Consider the following 17,341-nt stretch of genomic DNA (forward strand, 5'->3'; position numbering starts at 1 on the left):
GGAGAAGTATTTAGGCATAAAAGGCCATAATACTGTAACTTACTCTCCAAAGCGTCAGCAAGTAATTACAATTATAATATATACATGTGTACTTATAATTGTATTTTCCAGATGCCATTCCTGGCTCTTATAACAAGCCTGCCTTTCAAAATGCATATTTTCTTTCAAGATATTGTTTCTAAGGGTTTATGAACTAGAAAACCAAAGAATGAGGTTTCTTTGAATTGTGTATAAAGTAAGAGTTCATCAGCTCTGAATAATCTGGTGAATAAAGTGATGAACCTCTTGCCATCTAACTGGCCTGCACACAACATGGATGGACCTAGAGATTGTCATACTGAGTGAAGTAAGTCAGACAGAGAAAGACAAATATCATATGATATCACTTATATGTGGAATCTAAAAAAAGGGTACAAATGAACTTGTCTACAAAACAGAAATAGAGTTACAGATGTAGAAAACAGACTTATGGTTACCAAGGGGGAAGGGTGGGAAGGGATAAATTGGGAGATTGGGATTGACACATACACACTACCATATATAAAACTGATAACTAATAAGGACCTACTGTATAGCACAGGGAACTCTGCTCAATACTCTGTAATGGGCTATATGGGAAAAGAATCTAAAAAAGAATCTAAAAAAGAATCCTACAGAGACTAGCTACAAATCTAGAAAAGTCACCTATACTCTAATAAAAATTTTTTAAATTAATAATAATAATTGGCCTGCATAGAGTCATTCTACCTTACTCTTATATTCTTGGGTGGAGTTTGCTGGAGCAGTAGTTTCTGGATAAAGTGTTGCAATTTTAAAATAATTTAGTAGTGATTAGAAAATTAAATGTTTTAAAACATTTCTTAGAAAATTTCAGATATTTTTTATGCAATTCAATTTTTATAGTTTTATGCAATTCAATTTTTGTAGTCTGAGGGAAACTTGCAGTGATTCTTTGCACAAAGTACAGAAGACTTGAAAAACATATACTTGCTTTTCCACACGTTAACTTGCTTAGACAATCATGTTGGGTTTTAGTTTCTAAGTGTGCAGTTCAACCAAGCCTGGGAAGGTCAGGGAGGGACTCCATTTCTAGGAATAAGGCAGGACGGGGATCAGACCAACCTCCCACTAGAAACAACCAAAGTCACTGACTCAAAAAATTCTTTTAATTTCTTAAAAGCATCAAAGATTTGGCAAGATAACAAGAAACTAAAGTCCAAAATCAAAGGGGAGATGAGCTCTCTGAAAGTTAAATGGTACCCTTAGAGTTGTTTTTGAACTAAGGGCATTTGCCAACTTGGGCAAACTTGAACTTTTAATTTTATACATGTGTGTTTATGTGTGGGTACGTATGGGAGTAGATCAAGCAAACGCTAGCAACTGGTACATATGTGTGTGTCAGTCAGGGCCCAGGCAGAGAAGCAGAACCAGAAGGAAATGCACGTGCAGAGGTTCAGGGTGAGGCACTGGCCTGCAGACAGGCAACAAGGCCACAGGGAGGGAGGTTGCTCGGGACGCGGGGCTGGAGCTGCGGGACGGGCAGGTCTCAGGCCTTTGGGCCTGATCTCAGGTGGCATCGGCCTGCAGCGGCTTGAAGCAGGGTTTCAGTTCCCGGCCAGAGATTGGTGTCAGGCCAAGGCAGTGAGAGCGCTGAATCCTAGCCACTAGACCAATGACCAGTGACAAGGCCCTGGCCCTTTGGCTTTGCAGAAAAGAATTCCCACAAAGACAGCAAGTAGTGAAACAAGTAAAGTGTTCATTAGGAGGAAAAAGAGTACAGTACGTGTGGAGAGACACACAGGCAGACTCAGAGAGAGAGTCGTGCCTTCGTGGTAGTTTAAATCATTTATATGGGGCATTTCTTCTGGGTTTCCTTTGGCCAATCATCTTGCTTTGCCTGGTTCTGTGTCCGTATTTGGTTTATCTCAGGATCCCGCCACGTGTGCAGGCGCCTCTCTGAGCCAAGATGGATGCCAGTGAAGAGGCCTATGGGTAGGTTGACATCACCTACTATGGGGTGGCACACTCTCCCTTTTAGACCTTCAAGGAGCTTTATAGTCGGGAAGGTCTCCTTGACTTCAAGAATGAGAAATATGTGGTCTCTTATCTTTTCTCTGGGCAGGGCCCAGCCTCCTTTATTATCCTGCTATTATGGAGTTTCTGTCCACAGGGGAGAAACTCCAGCTGCTAAGCATGGGGCCCATTATCTCCTGCCTCAGACCTGACACGTGAAGCCCACTGGGTCATCCAGGACACCCTCCCCTCCCTCAAGCGAACCTACTAGGACTCTAATCACATCTACAAAATACCTTCACAACAACGTCTGAATTAATGCTTGATTGAGTAACTGGGGACGAAAGGCTGCCCAGGTCACACAGAAAACCCACCATCTACTTTTACAACTTTTCCATAATTTTGAAATCTTTCTAAATAAAAAGTCTCACGTGCTGAGCTACGAGTTCCTTTCTCAGACCTGAAGGTCCGAAGGCCCGGCCTACCGGTCTGGCTGCACAATTCTGTCCCCATGTCCCCTCACAGCCACGCAAGGATCGGACCTTCCTCCGTTTAACCCCTGAGGAAATCAGCGCACGCCCTCCCAGACAGGGCGCCAGGCCTCAGCCCCGGTGCTTCTCGAAACCTGATGCGCGATGAATCACTTGTTCTTCAGGAGGAAGGAAAGCAGTGCAGGCCAGAAACTCAGATCCACCTAAAGAGAGGAAGCGAAGGAATAGCAGAAGGCAAAATAAACTCTTTCATTTTTCTTAAGTTATTTTATTTTTCTCTCACCTTCCACAAGCTAACCTGAACCGCAGGAACGTACTGGATGAACACGTGAGGATATAGTCTCCCAAAGTAAAACTCTGTGCTTTACTTTTATACTGCCTTTTTTTTTTTTTTTTTTTTTTTTGGCCCATATCCCAGCCTTCCCAAATAGCCCTGTTTTCTCTTTGTTTCTTCTCCACCTTGCAGGCTGACCTGAGTGTTTCACACGCAGGCACATGACCACAGTTGCCGTCACTGTGAACGAGCCGGTGCCGCACCGTTGTGGCCCAGGGAGCTTGGAACCCCTGGTGACCCTCACAGCAGTCACATCTGGCAGGGGACTCCGGCTAACACTCATTCCTCTTTGCAAAGACGTCCTCTTCTTGGACAAGCTGGACATAATCAATGGTTGCCGCCTGACCCTGGGAGCCAGGCGGGGGTGAGGGCGTGGGGGGGACCCCCTCTGGTTCCCCTTCGCGTCACTGTCTCTGCCAATTCTCATCTGCCTGTAGCCTCTGACTCCCGACTTTAGGGTGACCAAGAACAGCTCAGGGAGAAGCAGGTTTAGGCTCGTCAAGCCCCTCAGGTGCAGAAAACACGCTTCTCTGGAGAGCAAGTAAGAACCACAGGAGGTTGGAATTACGCTTTAACCGCCAGCTGTTTCCAAACGAGCGTGTCCAGACCTGACCTCCCCGGATAACTGGCAGCCTGCTGTGTGTCTCAGCCACAGAACCCTGACCTCTCAGTAGGTTTCATTTCCCAAAATTCCTGAGACATGAAAAACAACTGGTACCACGGACTGTTTTCTTTCTTTCTTTCTTTCTTTTTTTTTTTTGACTGTTTTCAATTGTACTTCTCTTTTTCCAAGTCCCTGGAGGGTTGTCCCTTCCCTGTCTTACTGAAAGAATTAACTCCAGTTCCATGCGACTTAAGCTATAATGGGAGGAAATGGTGACGTTTTCACAGAAACAACAAAAACCAGTTTAAGAATGCTAATCCAGTTCATTCATTAATTCAGGTAATACTTACCCATATTATTATGGTCATGGGCCAGGCAAGGGGAATGGCAGTGAACAAAACAGACAGAAGTACCAAGCTTGGGACTTCCCTGGTGGCGCAGTGGTTAAGAATCCGCCTGCCAATGCAGGGAACACGGGTTCGAGCCCTGGTCCGGGAAGATCCCACATGCCGCAGAGCAACTAAGCCCGTGCACCACAACTACTGAGCCCGCGAGCCACAACTACTGAAGCCGGCACGCCTAGAGCCCGTGCTCTGCAACAAGGGAATCCACCGCAATGAGAAGCCCATGCACCACAACGAAGAGTAGCCCCCGCTTGCTGCCACTAGAAAAAACCTGTGTGCGGCAACAAAGACCCAACGCAGCCAAAAATAAATAAGTAAGTAAATTTATTTTTAAAAGAAAGAAAGAAATACCAAGCTTACATTCTGTGGGTAGAGATAGAGAAGAAAGAAATTATATATCCACACATTCAGAAGGTGCAATGGGAAAAATAAACCAGGGAAGGAGGCTGGGGATGTGGAGAAGGGGGCTCATGATTTTAAAAAGTGAGGTCAGGGAAGGTATCACTGAGGGGCTGACCCTGAAGTCACAGCCCCGACGGCAGTGGGGAACTCTGTGGGCACTGGAGGGAAGGGGCAAAGCCACATCCAGCTTAGGGATGGGCAGCATGGGGGGGTCTTCGGCCACCAAGTAGAAAGGCAATCAGATGGATCTGGAGGTAAGATTCTGGTACCAATTACTGATTCTGGTCACCAGTTCAGAGGTGTGAGCTCTCCCCACAGCTAGCAATGCTCTGACACCAGCTGAGTGCCCTATAATTCAACTCAGTCCTGACACTGTCTATGTGGAGATGACGTCAGACCCCACAGGATAAGGGCTCAGTCCCACCACTGACCCACCCACCCACTTCAGAAGCCAGTTGCAAGACTTATTCAGCCTCCAGCCCCTCTCCCCCAACCCCAGGGTCGGGGGCGGGCAAGACTGAAAATTCCCACCCTCTAATCACATGGTTAGACCCCCTGGAAACAAGCCCCCAGCCTTGGGTAGGGGTCCAAAAGGCACCTCGTTACGTAACGAACGACACCTTTATGGCTCTCATCCCTTAGGAAATTGCAAGAGTTTTAGGAGCACTGTGCCAGAAAAAGGGATGGAGACCAAATATATATTTCTTACTATAGCTTTCCCCCAATATCCAACAATAGAGCGTTCCTAGGAAACCTTTCATAGACGAAACGTCATAGAGTGAAGAAGCTACTACATTAGGACACATCTTGCTGACAGACGCACAAAATAAATGGAGGTAAAGCCCAGATGCTCACAGACACAGCTCACAGCTCTGGTGGCCAATGCTGAGATACTGGGTGTGGTTCCAGGGAAGGAGCTGGCAGGGCCGCTCCCACTCCTGGGGTGCAAGTTACCCCTATAAAGGCTCAAGGGAAACACATGCTGAACGCAATTTTCACTTCTTGCCTTTTGTTGTAAAAGTGAAAATCCTCTTCAGATTTCCTTCCTTTAGTGAAAACAGGTCTTTCGTAAAGGCGAGGTGGCGTAAAGGAAACTTTGGAAAGTGGGGATCCCCGTGTAAATCACACCATCACGGGGGTAAGGTGGCAGTTCTGTGCTGGAGACACAGAGTGGGAGTCGTGGGCGTGGAGGATATTACAGCCGTGAGTGGGTGCGCCTCGAGGGAAGGCAGTCTCAGAGGTGCTGGAGGTGCAGGGCTCCAGCTGAGCCTGGCGGGGAGGCTGGACCAGGGAACTCTTCACCCCTAGTCCAGCAAAGATAGGCCACCCTCCAGGTTTCTTGGAGTTCACAGCGAATCAAGACCACACTGCTCCTTCTGCAGCCATGGCCAGGTGCTTGGTGAGAGGCCCAGGCAGAACCCGGAGCACGGGCCTCTGGGCCTTCCCGCACCTGTGACAGTTTGCATCATGTGGTGTTGAAATACCTGTTTACATGCCTTTCTCCTCAGACTAGGATGTCTGGAGGGCAGGAGCCGAGCTTTTCCATCTTTAAAGGCAGTCTCTGACATCCTGTGTTCCATGGATGTTCTCGAAGTTGATGAGTGAATAAATAGCATAGACACGGAACTGATAACATTTTTCAAGGAGGGTAAGTCCAAGGTGGAACTACCACGATGTGATCCAGGTAGAAAGGCTGCAGTCCTGGCACACAGCTGCCTATCGCGTGGCACCACCGAGGGTCTCGGGTCCAGCAAAGTGGCACTGAGGTCACCTGCACTTGTAAATATTCCCAAACAAAATAAAGCACTAAATGCTGCTTCTGACACTCCTTGACCACCACCGCTTTCTCTTTGCTCCTTGGACCTGACTGAGTCAGGCACAGCTTTCTGGAGAATTATTTGGCAATCTGTATCCAAAAAAATCTTTGTAGCCTCTGACCCAGTAATTCCAATTCCAGGAAGAAAACAATCTAAAATACACACCAAGACTTTATTCCTATAGTAGTGTGTATCACAGTATTACTCATCATAGGAAAAAAAAAATGGGAACAATCTAAACATCTAGCATTAGAGAAAAAATTAAACTGTGGAAAAACTATTTGAATAGGGAGCAGAACAGAGCTTTCAAAGACGATTAACTTCATGAAAAACATTCACGACATAATGACAGTGAAAAACATGGCAGGAATTAGTCATCACATGACCTCCTGCACACATGTCCACAGAGGTACACGCACAGTCACATGTACACATGTAACTTATCTCCTTTACACTTTTTTTTGTTTTTATAACAAACATATTGTACTAATTTGATTTTTAAAAAAAACAACAAGAACTTTTATTTTCAAATACAGGAAAGCATCGGGAACATCTGCTCTTTGTCTTTTAAAATCAGGTTTTCCTCTACTTTTTTCAAAAATTAAAACTAGCTTTGGGGATGGGGAGAGGAAGGGAAGGAAGGTGTGCGAGAGCAGACAGGGAGGAAAGGGGAAGGAAGTTGTTTCAGGTTGAAAAGAGAAGCTGAAGCAAACATTCTGTGTAACCGAGGCTTGCTGCCCTTGTCACTATAGCTGCGCCTGCAATCCGGGGCCCGAGACACTCCTGAGACTCTTCTGGAGGGGCTCCCATGGCAGTCAAAGGCTGACTTATAAACATACAACTTAAACAGCAGGGATGATCTCAGAAACATCAAGCTGAGTGAAAAAAGCCACATACTGTAGAATTCCATTCAATGAACTTCCAGAATAGACAAAACTAATCTATATATTTTTTTAAAAATCAATGAAGCATTGTCTCTGGGGGTGGGGACCCAAAGTGACTGGGAAGGGGGGTGAGGGAACTTGCTGGGGTGATGGTCACATTCTGTAGCTGATAGGAGTTTGGGTTACATGCATCTGTCAAAATCAAGTGAATGGGGACTTCCCTGGTGGCACAGTGGTTAAAAATCCACCTGCCAATGCAGGGGACACAGGTTCGAGCTCTGGTCCGAGAAGATCCCACATGCCGCAGAACAACTAAGCCCGTGCACCACAACTACTGAGCCTGCGCTCTAGAGCCCGTGAGCCACAACCACTGAGCCCAAGTGCCACAACTACTGAAGCTTGCGCACCTAGAGCCCGTGCTCCGCAACAAGAGAAGCCACCGCAAAGAGAAGCCCGCGCACCACAACAAAGAGTAGCCCCGACTCGCCACAACTAGAGAAAGCCCACGGGAAGCAACGAAGACCCAACGCAGCCAAAAATTAATTAATTAATTAATTTAAAAAAAAATCAAGTGACTGTTCACTTCAGATTTGTGCATTTCACTGTAGGTAAATTTTCCAACAAGTGAAAAAGCTGTAAATAAACATCAAGCTCCAGTTAATGCCCTGCAGGCGTAAGTATTTGGGGGTGAAATGCACTGATGTCGACAACTCCCTTTGAAATGCACTTAAAAAGATAGATTGATGGCTGAAGAGAAAGAAGGACAGGTGGACAGACAACTGATAAAGTAAGGTGCAGTATTAGTGGTAGAATCTGGGTGGTGAGTAGTATATGGGTGTTTTCGATGAAATCCTTCTAACTTGGTTGCATGTTTGAAAATTTCCATAATAAAATGTCAGGGGAAATGCATCCCCCTCCTCCCCTGCACCCACCCCCCTTCTGCCTCTCTTTCCTCTCCCTTTTTTGGTTCTCCCCAGTCTCACGGGCCCAGACTTGGCAAGAGTATTTTCACCACGTTCCAGGCAAAACCTGGGGTCGGGCAGAGCACGGCCTGCCTGACTTCTAGTGTGAAAGAAATATTACTCCAACACTTGTCGTCTGAGCCTGGCAGGAAGGGGGGCAGGGGACACCTTGCAGGGGGCAGGGAGTGCCAGCTCCAGCGTCCAGGGTGCCAGCTTTCACGGGCCGCCCCACGGCAGATGGCTAAAGGAACAAGGCTGCACAAACACCCGGAGGGAAGTCAAGCGGTGACCACACGGAGGATTTGGAAAGGAAACGCTGACCACCCAGAGGTGCCAAGGGGATGCTAAACCCGGCTCAGAGCCACGCTGCTTTCCTCGCGGCTGGACTGAGGCCCAGAGAGACGGGGAGCATGGGAGACGACGCACAGGCGCCCGCCCTGGTCCCCAGATGCCCTTTCCCTCCCCTGACACCCCTGGCTGTGCTGCTTCCCCCCGCACGTGGGAGCTGCTCTGGTAAATGTGCCGCTTGAGAGGATAAATGGTAATTGACAGCACAAGGCGAGGAGGGCCCTTTCCACGTGGACCTGAGCACAAGCTTCCAGAGGATTCTCTGCTCCCCCGTTAAGTGCAAAACAGCTACAGGCCGCTGCGCTCACTCTGGCCTCTTCTATGGGGGCTGCCAACAGCCTTTACCTTGAGCATCCCTGTGTACCATTGCCATGGCATCAATCCCTAGCAGAGCCCTAAATGCTTTGCCCACACTGGCACACGGTGTAGAAGCATCCCCATGTCTCCCCAAGTGGGGGTGGGAAAGGGGCACAGGGGGAAGGTGTGTGTAAGGGACCTCAGAGCTCAACCCCAGAGAAACCCGTGCCTCCCATAAGAGAGGTTCCTAATCTTTCCATGTTAAGATGTCACAAAAACCCACGACTTGCTCAGTCTAAGCTACCATTGTGGACACCAAGTTTTAATTGCTCAAAGCCCTAGTGTTCAGAATCTCAACTCTTGGCCACTTGATGTGACCACTTACCACTTCGGGGGATGTTTTATGTGCTTGGTCATTTATTTATTGAAGTATTACTTAATATCCACTTATTATTGTTTATTGATTTCAGAGAACTCCTGTCACTCCCTCACCTTAAATTCTCACTCTGCTAATTCAGATCACGAGATCAGCAGACACACACGCAGCCTTGTGGAAACATGGTTGGTTTGCTCTTCACCCGGCAGAAGGGAAACACACTCACATCCTGGGCAGACGTGCCCCCTCCATGCTGCACTTGGTGGGTGGGTGCCGGAACCCCATGCCTCATCTTGAGTTCACTGTTTCTCTCTGGCTTCCTGCTAGCTTATCCCAGGAGCTTCAGGCCCCAGAAACCAGGGCTTGGGCTGCTCTGTCATTTTTCACCATGCTTACACATCCCACTGAAGCCTGGCCACTTCTGTGTTTCTGACCCCCAGACCCTACAGTTAACAAAGTGGCCGGCCTCACCAGACTTGTGACATTTGCCGAGATCATCCACACAGCTGGATCAGAGGCCCAGCCTCATCCTGGCCTTCCCCTCCTTATCAGACTGTCCTGCAGGCAGCTCCGGTGGCTCCCGTGGGCACCCTGGGCTAGGATTGGAGATGTCGCTGTACCAAGACGCCTACCGCCAGTGTCATCAACCTCCAGCCGCACGTGTCACCGTTCAGGCCACCCCAACAGGCTCAAACCCACCACCGTGCTCCCATTCTCTGCTGACCCTCACCTCCTCCGTGATGACGGACGTGAGGACCCCGCCGGTCTCTGCACAGCACACCTTCTGATGTTGCAGCCCCAGCTGCCCCGTGTGGTGGGAAACCCCAGTGGGGATCAGTCCCTGCCCTTCAGAGACAGTCATGCCGCTCAGAAGTGCTGGCCGGGGCAGTCCACTCTGCCCTGCTCTGTGGAGCTCCCCTCTCTTCTAGCTCACTGAGAAAGCACCTCTTCTCCCTCGTCGCACTGCAAAGGCATCTCTGCTGCACCTAGTGGGTGCCGTGACTTTTCTAGAGGCTCCTGAGTCAGAGCAGGGAGAGATGGGGGGGCAGGGAGAGCGCAGAAGATGCCACACCTAAATGTGCCACTTTGGCATGTGGAGTATTTTGAGCTGAAGGCAGTCAAGACGCAGCAGGCTCAGGAAAAACTTTTACTTCCTCCTAACTGCCTCAAGAAATTTAGATACCGGACAGAGAGACACTACCAGAGACATGTTTTTATCTGAAAGAGCCATCTGTGTAGTAGGGCTGCCATCTGATCCTCAAGCACCTCCTCTTCTCGTCTTCCTGTGAGTCCCACCGGCTCCATTTGAAGCCCCAGGCCCCCATTCCTTTCCTTAGATCAGGGCAGCTTATAAGCTTCAACTACCTGACTGCCTTTGTGTCGCATCTTTGTGGGGCTCCTAAATGTATACAGTTAAATTTATTTTTCTCCTGTTGATCTGTCTTATGGCAATTTAATTATTAGACCAGCCAAAGAACCTAGAAGGGTACAAGGAAAAATTTCTTGCCCCTACAGTTATAACTGGGCCTCAGGCAACAGGGTCTCAGAAACACTGAACATGAGTATTCATTACTGATATCATTCTGGATTCCATGCCGGCTCCTTGCTGCTCCAGCCCCAAGGCCACAGCGGCTCTAGGATGATGCCTTCATGCCTTGACCACTCCTGGGAGAGTTCCTCTGGGTTTGCTCCAAGGGCCCAGAGGCCTCCTGGTGTTTCTGTCACCATCTCCATAGGTCATCGGTCACTGGGCCACCTTCAGGCACACAGTGTGCAGGTAAGAGAACAGCCTTCCCCTCCACTCCCAGGGCCATGCTCAGGCCCAGACCTGCATGGTCCTGGGCTGGAAGGTCTGGTAGCCCACACAGTACCCAGCTGACCACGTCCTCTCAGTCCGGGGAGAAACAGACCCAATAATTAGGTTAACCCAACAATAGAGGAGGCTCAAAAAGGATGCTCAAAACCCAGATGCACACACTGCATGAGGCCCTTTGCAGAAAGTTCAAGAAGAGGCAAAGCCCTAGTCCAGAGACAGATGTGTGCATCACCCAGAGCCAGGGGCGTGCACAGGATTGACCGCAGAGAGGCAGGAGGAAATGTTCTAGAGCTTGGTGGGGCGGCACTACTGGTGTATGCACGTGCTAAAATTCCTTAGTCTAGACACATAAAATGAGGCATTTATTGTATGGGCATCATACCTCATTCAAGTTGATTTTTAAAAATCAAGAAAGGTTTCCAAGAATGGACAGAAGACCAGAGCCAGACATGCACCTCCCTGAGGGGACAAGCGGAGCCCTCAGCAGCTGCCCCTCCCCCACCGGCCAGGTAAGGGTCATCCTCACCCCTCCACCTGCATCCCCCCCCCCACAGTAGGGTGCACACAGCTGCCAGGGTGAGATTCCAGGTCATACCCCGTCCCCGCTTAAACACCAGCCGCTTCGCTTCCTGCCCCTAGAGCAGGCCAGCCGAGCCCCACCACAGGGCCTTTGCACTGGCTGTTCCCTCTGCCTGACACTCTCTTCCCTTGTGTCTGCAGGACTTCCTGCCCTTTAGGTAGGTTTCAGTCTAAATGTCTGTCGTCTCAGAGGCATCCCTGACCGGGGTCTATTGGCACCCATCTATATTTCACCCTTCACTTCGCTTCTAACAGAACCCCTGTAGCTCCCTGACCTTAATTACTGATCACTGCCCTCCCCCCCACACCCCCTAATGCTGGCCTGGGCAATGCCACAGCCACGCTTGGAGATGAGGCCGGTCTGCACTGACGCCTGCTCTAAGGGTAAAATGTACACACACAGAAGAGTGTAGGATATGTCATTCACAATTGCTTGTATATGCTGAAATAATATTTTGGATATATTGGGTTAAACAAAAAGTATTGTTTTTATATGCTTGTTTTTTTCTGCTCTTTTTAATGTGTCTCCTAGCTAATGTAGTTACGCAAGTGTTCGCCTTATGTCACCATCAGGTAGGGGCTCTACTACCTGGAGTCCCTGGCCCCCGGCTCCCCTGCCCATGCTCCGTCTACAGGCCCCAGACCCTCTGGCCAGGGAGAAGCCCCAGAAAGGTGTGCCAGCTGAATAAATAAATGAGTTGTGAGAAAGAGAACCCGATGAGCTTTTCCTAAATAAAGGTTAATTCATTTATGTTTGGCAAAGAAGGTTCCCCGAGGACGGGGCGCACACGAGGTCTTCCTTCGTCTGCCTCGGAAACTGCAGCCTTGTGAGCCGGGGGACTCCTAGACGCGGACAGCCGAGGTGGGGGCCGAGAGACGCCCCTTCCCCCTTTCAGACCAGGAGACAGAGCTCGGGGTTACAAGCATCGCCGGCCTCGAGGAGGTGACACCTTCTGCGAGACTGGGGTGAGTCGGGTTGAGGAGCGCGCGAGTGGGAAAACGGGACTCGGAGAAGAGGGCCGGGAGTGGGAAAGAGTGAGCCGCGTCGGGCGGGTGGAGAAGCGAGAGGAGGGGCAGGATTGGGGGAGGGGCGGTACTAGGGCGGAGGACAGGGGCGGGCGGAGGGGAGGGGCGGAAGAGGAGGAGCCAGGCGGGCGGGGGCGGGACGATCCGGGGCGGCCCAGGGATAAAGACTCAGCGGCTGGCCGGGCTGTGCTCCTGTCACCGGATCGCTCTTCGGCTGCAGCTCCGTCCGCCTCCGAGAGATCATGGCCGGATCCCCGCGCACCCCGCTGCTTCTGCTGGCCGCCCTGGCCCTCGCCCTGGCCCTGGCCGTGAGCCCTGCGGCCGGGCAGGGCCCCAGAAAGAAAGGCATGGTGGGCGGCCTGATGGAGGCGGACGTCAACGAGAAGGGCGTACAGGAGGCGCTGTCCTTTGCCATCAGCGAGTACAACAAGCAAAGCAACGACGCCTACCAGAGCCGCGCGGTGCGCGTAGTGCGCGCCTTCAAGCAGGTGCGTCCCGTCTGGGAGGGGGCGCGGGGCCCGGGGTGCAGGGGCCGGGGAGGGAGCGCGGAGCCCCGGGTGCAGGGGCCGGGATGCGGGGGCCGGGGAGGGGGCGCGGAGTCCCGGGTGCAGGGGCCGTGGGCGCCGGGCCAGGCTACAAGTCAGGGGCGCCGGGGCCGGGCGGCCCTGAATGCGGGAGGCCGGCCCCCGAGAGGGCGTGGCCTGCGCGGTCACCAGCCCCGCCCCCCAGCCCCACCAGCTCTCGGGAGGGCAGCCCCCAGCCCCTTGAGGCCCCGGGGATCGCGAAGGACGCGGACGGACTTCTCACCCTGGCGCAGCCCCCGGCCTTTTCCGGCGCCCGCAGCCCTTCGCGGGACCGGCCGGCCCTCTGGGTCGACGCTGGGGTCAGGGCCCAGCCTCCTGGGACCCGGGGGCTTGGCGCAAGATGTCAACTAAATGACCACAGGCGAGGTAAAAACAGACCCACACCTGTCTGCCCTCCTGGCTCTGCCACTGAATGCCCTTAAGCACTTTTTCCTTTTAACTTTTTGTTTTGACATAATTTCAGACTTACAAAGCAGTAGCAAAAATAGCACATAGAATCACTGTAGATTCTTCACCCAGATTCTTCAAACGTTAAAAAGTTGCCATAGTTGCTTGATCCACCTGATCCCCACGTACATGTGTGTAGGGATGTATATATGCATTTATTTTTCTGAACCCTTTGAAGGTAAACACTTTTGTGTATATTTCCTAAAAACAAGGGCGTTTTCTTCCATAACCGCAATACAGTTTTGAAAATCAGGACTCTTTAATACACAGGCCTTATTCAGATGCCACTGATCATCCCACTGTGTCCTTTATAGCCAAGGACACTCCCAGGCCGCACGATGCAGCCACTGTCCTGCAGCCCCTTTTACTCTGGAGCAGCCCCTGGGCTGTCTCATGACCTTGGCGTTGTTTCTGAAGGGTCCAGCCAGTTGGGGCTCAGACTGTCGGTGGGTCTGGGCTGGCCTGATGTTTCCTCGAGATGAGCGAGCCTCGGGTCACACAGAAGAGGCATGCTCCGCTCTGAGCCTCCTGTCAGCAGATGCCACTAAACGTACCTGGCCACCATGTTGTCGTGTAGTGGCGCTGGGGACAGACACTCTGAACTTCCTCCAGACCACCCGGAGGTTATCAGCAAACAGACAAGCCCGTGAGTTGGCCCGTGGTGTCCAGTGTGTCCCAGAGCAGGGGGTCTGGCGTAAGAATACAAAGCTTCCTGGACCGTCGCTTCCACCTGCAGGTCACACCCATGCGAGCAGCCTCCGGGCTGTGACATCTCACTCCCACCCTGAGATGGGCACACGGTCGCTGACAGACTGACCTCTGCCTCTGCCAGCCTGCCTGGGGTTCTGGCCAGATAAGGAGCCCATTGTCAGAGTTGAGAAGAGGGCAGGAGGGAGAGTTAGGACGGGCTACAGGGCCTTGCGCTGGTCCTTGAAGGAAGGCTAGAATTTAGACCATCCGGCCTGCGTCCCATTGGAGAGCAGGACGCAGCCACACAGCACCGAGAGTGTGGTCCTGCATGCCAGCCATAGGGCTCCCTGCCACCTTCTCTTGAAACTTCAGAAGATGGGTCAAGACCAGACCCATTTCTCCTCCTGCAGCAGTGGGCTGGTGCTGTCCCCTTTGGATAGGACCTGCTCTCCCCGCTCACCAGGTCCCCTCCAGCCTGCTCCTCTCCAGCGTGACACTAGCTCACTGGCCGCATGGGGAAGCTGACAGCAGAGGGATCATGGTTCTACCCAGGTGGGGTCTGGCGCCTGGTCCCTGGCCCCTCATTCCGTGTTTCTCCAGGTTCTAACGAGGCATGTCTGGGATGCCCGTGTGAAGCCAGAGTTCACTTCTATTCTGTAATCTCAAGTGTAAAAGGCACGCAATATATGACACACGAGAAATATTCCCGTCAAAAATCACACCTAAGAGGAAGGCATTCCAGGCAGTCTTTTATTGGCCTAAACGTCCGCGAACGTGAAGCTCTCATTTTCTCCTCTTCCGGGAGGGAATAAATAAACCTGGGCTACATGCAGGGAACGGGATGCTGTGGGCTCCACCCTGGGGACTGGAGTTCAGCGTAAGCGTAATCACCAGGCAACAGCCTTCCTGCGGATGCAGTGTAGACTCTGAGACAGGGCCACCACCTTGCGCTCAGTCCCCTGCCTGGCTCTGGGCGCTGGCCAGTTGCTTGCCTGTACCCTGGCTGGCTCCTTGGAGCTATGCCTTCTGTTCCTGGACCCAGTTAGGGTGTTGGTGCCTGGCTTCCCCCTCTGTGTCCCTGTGGGAGATGGCTTGTTGGAGCAGCTGGTAAGCAAGTTCTGGGGAGGGCCTGGGGCGCAGCGGCCGTCAGGAGGCGGCTGTGCTTCCTGGGTGTGGCTCTGGCAGCCTGTGGACGCGAGGAGCGTTGGGAAGAAGGTAACCACGTGTGTGCAGCCGGCAGGTGTTGTAAGCGTGTGTGCTCTCTGCATGTCCAGGTTGTGTCCGGGATGAACTACTTCTTGGATGTGGAGGTTGGCCGAACCACGTGTACAAAGTCCCAGGCCAACTTGGACAACTGTCCCTTCCATGACCAGCCACACCTGAAAAAGGTACGTGCCTGATGGGAGCAGGGGTTGGGGGTGCCCATGGGGGCGCATCGCGGGTGCCTGCCGGGGCTGTGAGGGGAAGGGTATGTGTGTGCACGTGACTGCTCTGGATTTATGGGGTTTTAGCCGGGGAATTGGGGCACCGTCTGCTTTGGGGATTGTTGCCTGCGGGATGGAGGACCCAGCTGCGGGTGTTTGCTGGGAAGGGAGAAAGGGCCCTTTAATCCCAGCCTCGCGCCCCCATCCCCGGGCAGATTAGAGGGAATTGGAGGCCTGTAACCGGCCCACCATGCCACCTGCTCACCAAAGGCCAGACTCTCCTGGGGGCTTGGCTGGTTCTCAGGGGTCTCGGCCTCGGGCGGGGCTGAACTCCTTTGTCACCCCTCCCGGACCCCACCTCTGCAGGAGGTTTCCTGGACCTGGGTCCCAGCCCCTGGGTCCTCCCCTCTGGTTCTGTCTCAGTGCCAGCCCGCTGGGGGAGGGGGCTGGGGCCAGTGCACTTTCCTCTTTAACTGTAACCCTGACCGACCATCCCTCTCTTCCCTTTCGCAGCAAAAGCTGTGTGCCTTCCAGGTTTATGTCGTCCCCTGGATGAACATCATCTCCCTGGAGAAGTTCAGCTGCCAGGATGAATAGGGGACTGGGCATCAGGCAGGCCGCTGACCGCCTCTCACTCACACCCCCCCAGAGCGCTCACACCTCCCTCTGATGGGTGACCTGCCTGGTGGATGTGCCCTCCATGTGCCATCCCAGCAGACACACACAGAAGGCTCCTTGGGCAGTTTTTGAACTGCTGAGGGGCTCTAACTCATTTCTTTCTTCTAATTGCTTTCCAAGTCAACCAAATGCCCTTGCTCTGCTATTTTACTCAATAAAAAGGTAACAGCAGCTACTGCTTGAGTTGCTCACTGTCTCGGGCGGTGCAGCGGGAAAGTTCTAGGCAGTTACTTTATGGAGGCACCCCGTCTTGTCTCGCTGGCTCTGAGGGCAGGCAATGGGGAGGGGCGGGGAGTGAGCATGGCAGGGGAGCTGGGCCTTCAGCTCTGGTACTCCTGATAACCGGACAGGGGAGAGGAGGGGGGACCTAAGCTGCTGACCCCAGAGACTCACCTGCTGCGTTTGCAAATGAGTCAGACCGTTTGCTGGGGCTGGACAGGAGGCTGGGGAGGTGATGGAGCCTGAGACCTGGGTCACCCTCCGAGGGGCTGCACGTGTGCTGAGCTGATCAGACTCCTGGGATGACTCTCACTGGTCACGTTCCCTAGAAGCAAAATAATGATTTACGTCTACCTCTTTCCACAAACAACTTTGGGTACCTATGAAGAAACAAAGACCAAAAAGTATGTGTAACTGACGGAGCGAGGGAATACTGATCAGAATCAAGGTCAAACAAGGTCGGAATTGGAAATTCAATAGAACGAGAGCAGGCCTTCTCTGATACATTTCGGGAGCTGTGGAATCTACAAGGATTTTACCGATTTACACCCCTCCTGCTCTTCTCTGGGCTCCTAGATAAAACGGGTCTTAGCGCAGAACTCCACGTAAGGGGTGTAGAACTTAAGACACATAGTGGGCCTTCTTCTTTTCCTAAGGACTGTATAATTAATAGGCAATGTCACCTCTTAGTGTCACCATCGTTCTACAGCAGAGTGGATATTTAGTGCCCCAAGCTGGGAACAACCCCGCTCCCTGCACTGTCCTCACGTTGACCATTCGCTCCCGAGGGTGACGCTTGCTCTGTTCCCAGATGCCCACCACGCTCAGGTCAGCGTTGCCCAGCCCTCCTGTTGTGCTGCAGTGACCACAGAAGGCGAAGTGACAAAGGGAACTCCCCCAGATGACTCCAAGGCTGGCACCCCAGGTGCCACAGCTGCACCTGCAA

General features: G+C 52.1%; 1 protein-coding gene across 1 annotated transcript; it reads left to right on the forward strand.

Moving 5' to 3' along the window:
• The first annotated feature begins 12,490 nt into the window (after positions 1 to 12,490).
• Positions 12,491 to 16,352, forward strand: LOC118881948 (cystatin-C-like). The gene is made up of 3 exons (XM_036827350.1): positions 12,491 to 12,841; positions 15,349 to 15,462; positions 16,012 to 16,352. The coding sequence occupies exons 1-3, from the start codon at positions 12,596 to 12,598 to the stop codon at positions 16,093 to 16,095; spliced, it is 444 nt and encodes a 147-aa protein (XP_036683245.1). The 5' UTR covers positions 12,491 to 12,595; the 3' UTR covers positions 16,096 to 16,352.
• Positions 16,353 to 17,341: the final 989 nt, after the last annotated feature.

The sequence above is a fragment of the Balaenoptera musculus genome, chromosome 15 (assembly GCF_009873245.2).
Source record: "Balaenoptera musculus isolate JJ_BM4_2016_0621 chromosome 15, mBalMus1.pri.v3, whole genome shotgun sequence".
NCBI classification, from domain to species: domain Eukaryota; kingdom Metazoa; phylum Chordata; class Mammalia; order Artiodactyla; family Balaenopteridae; genus Balaenoptera; species Balaenoptera musculus.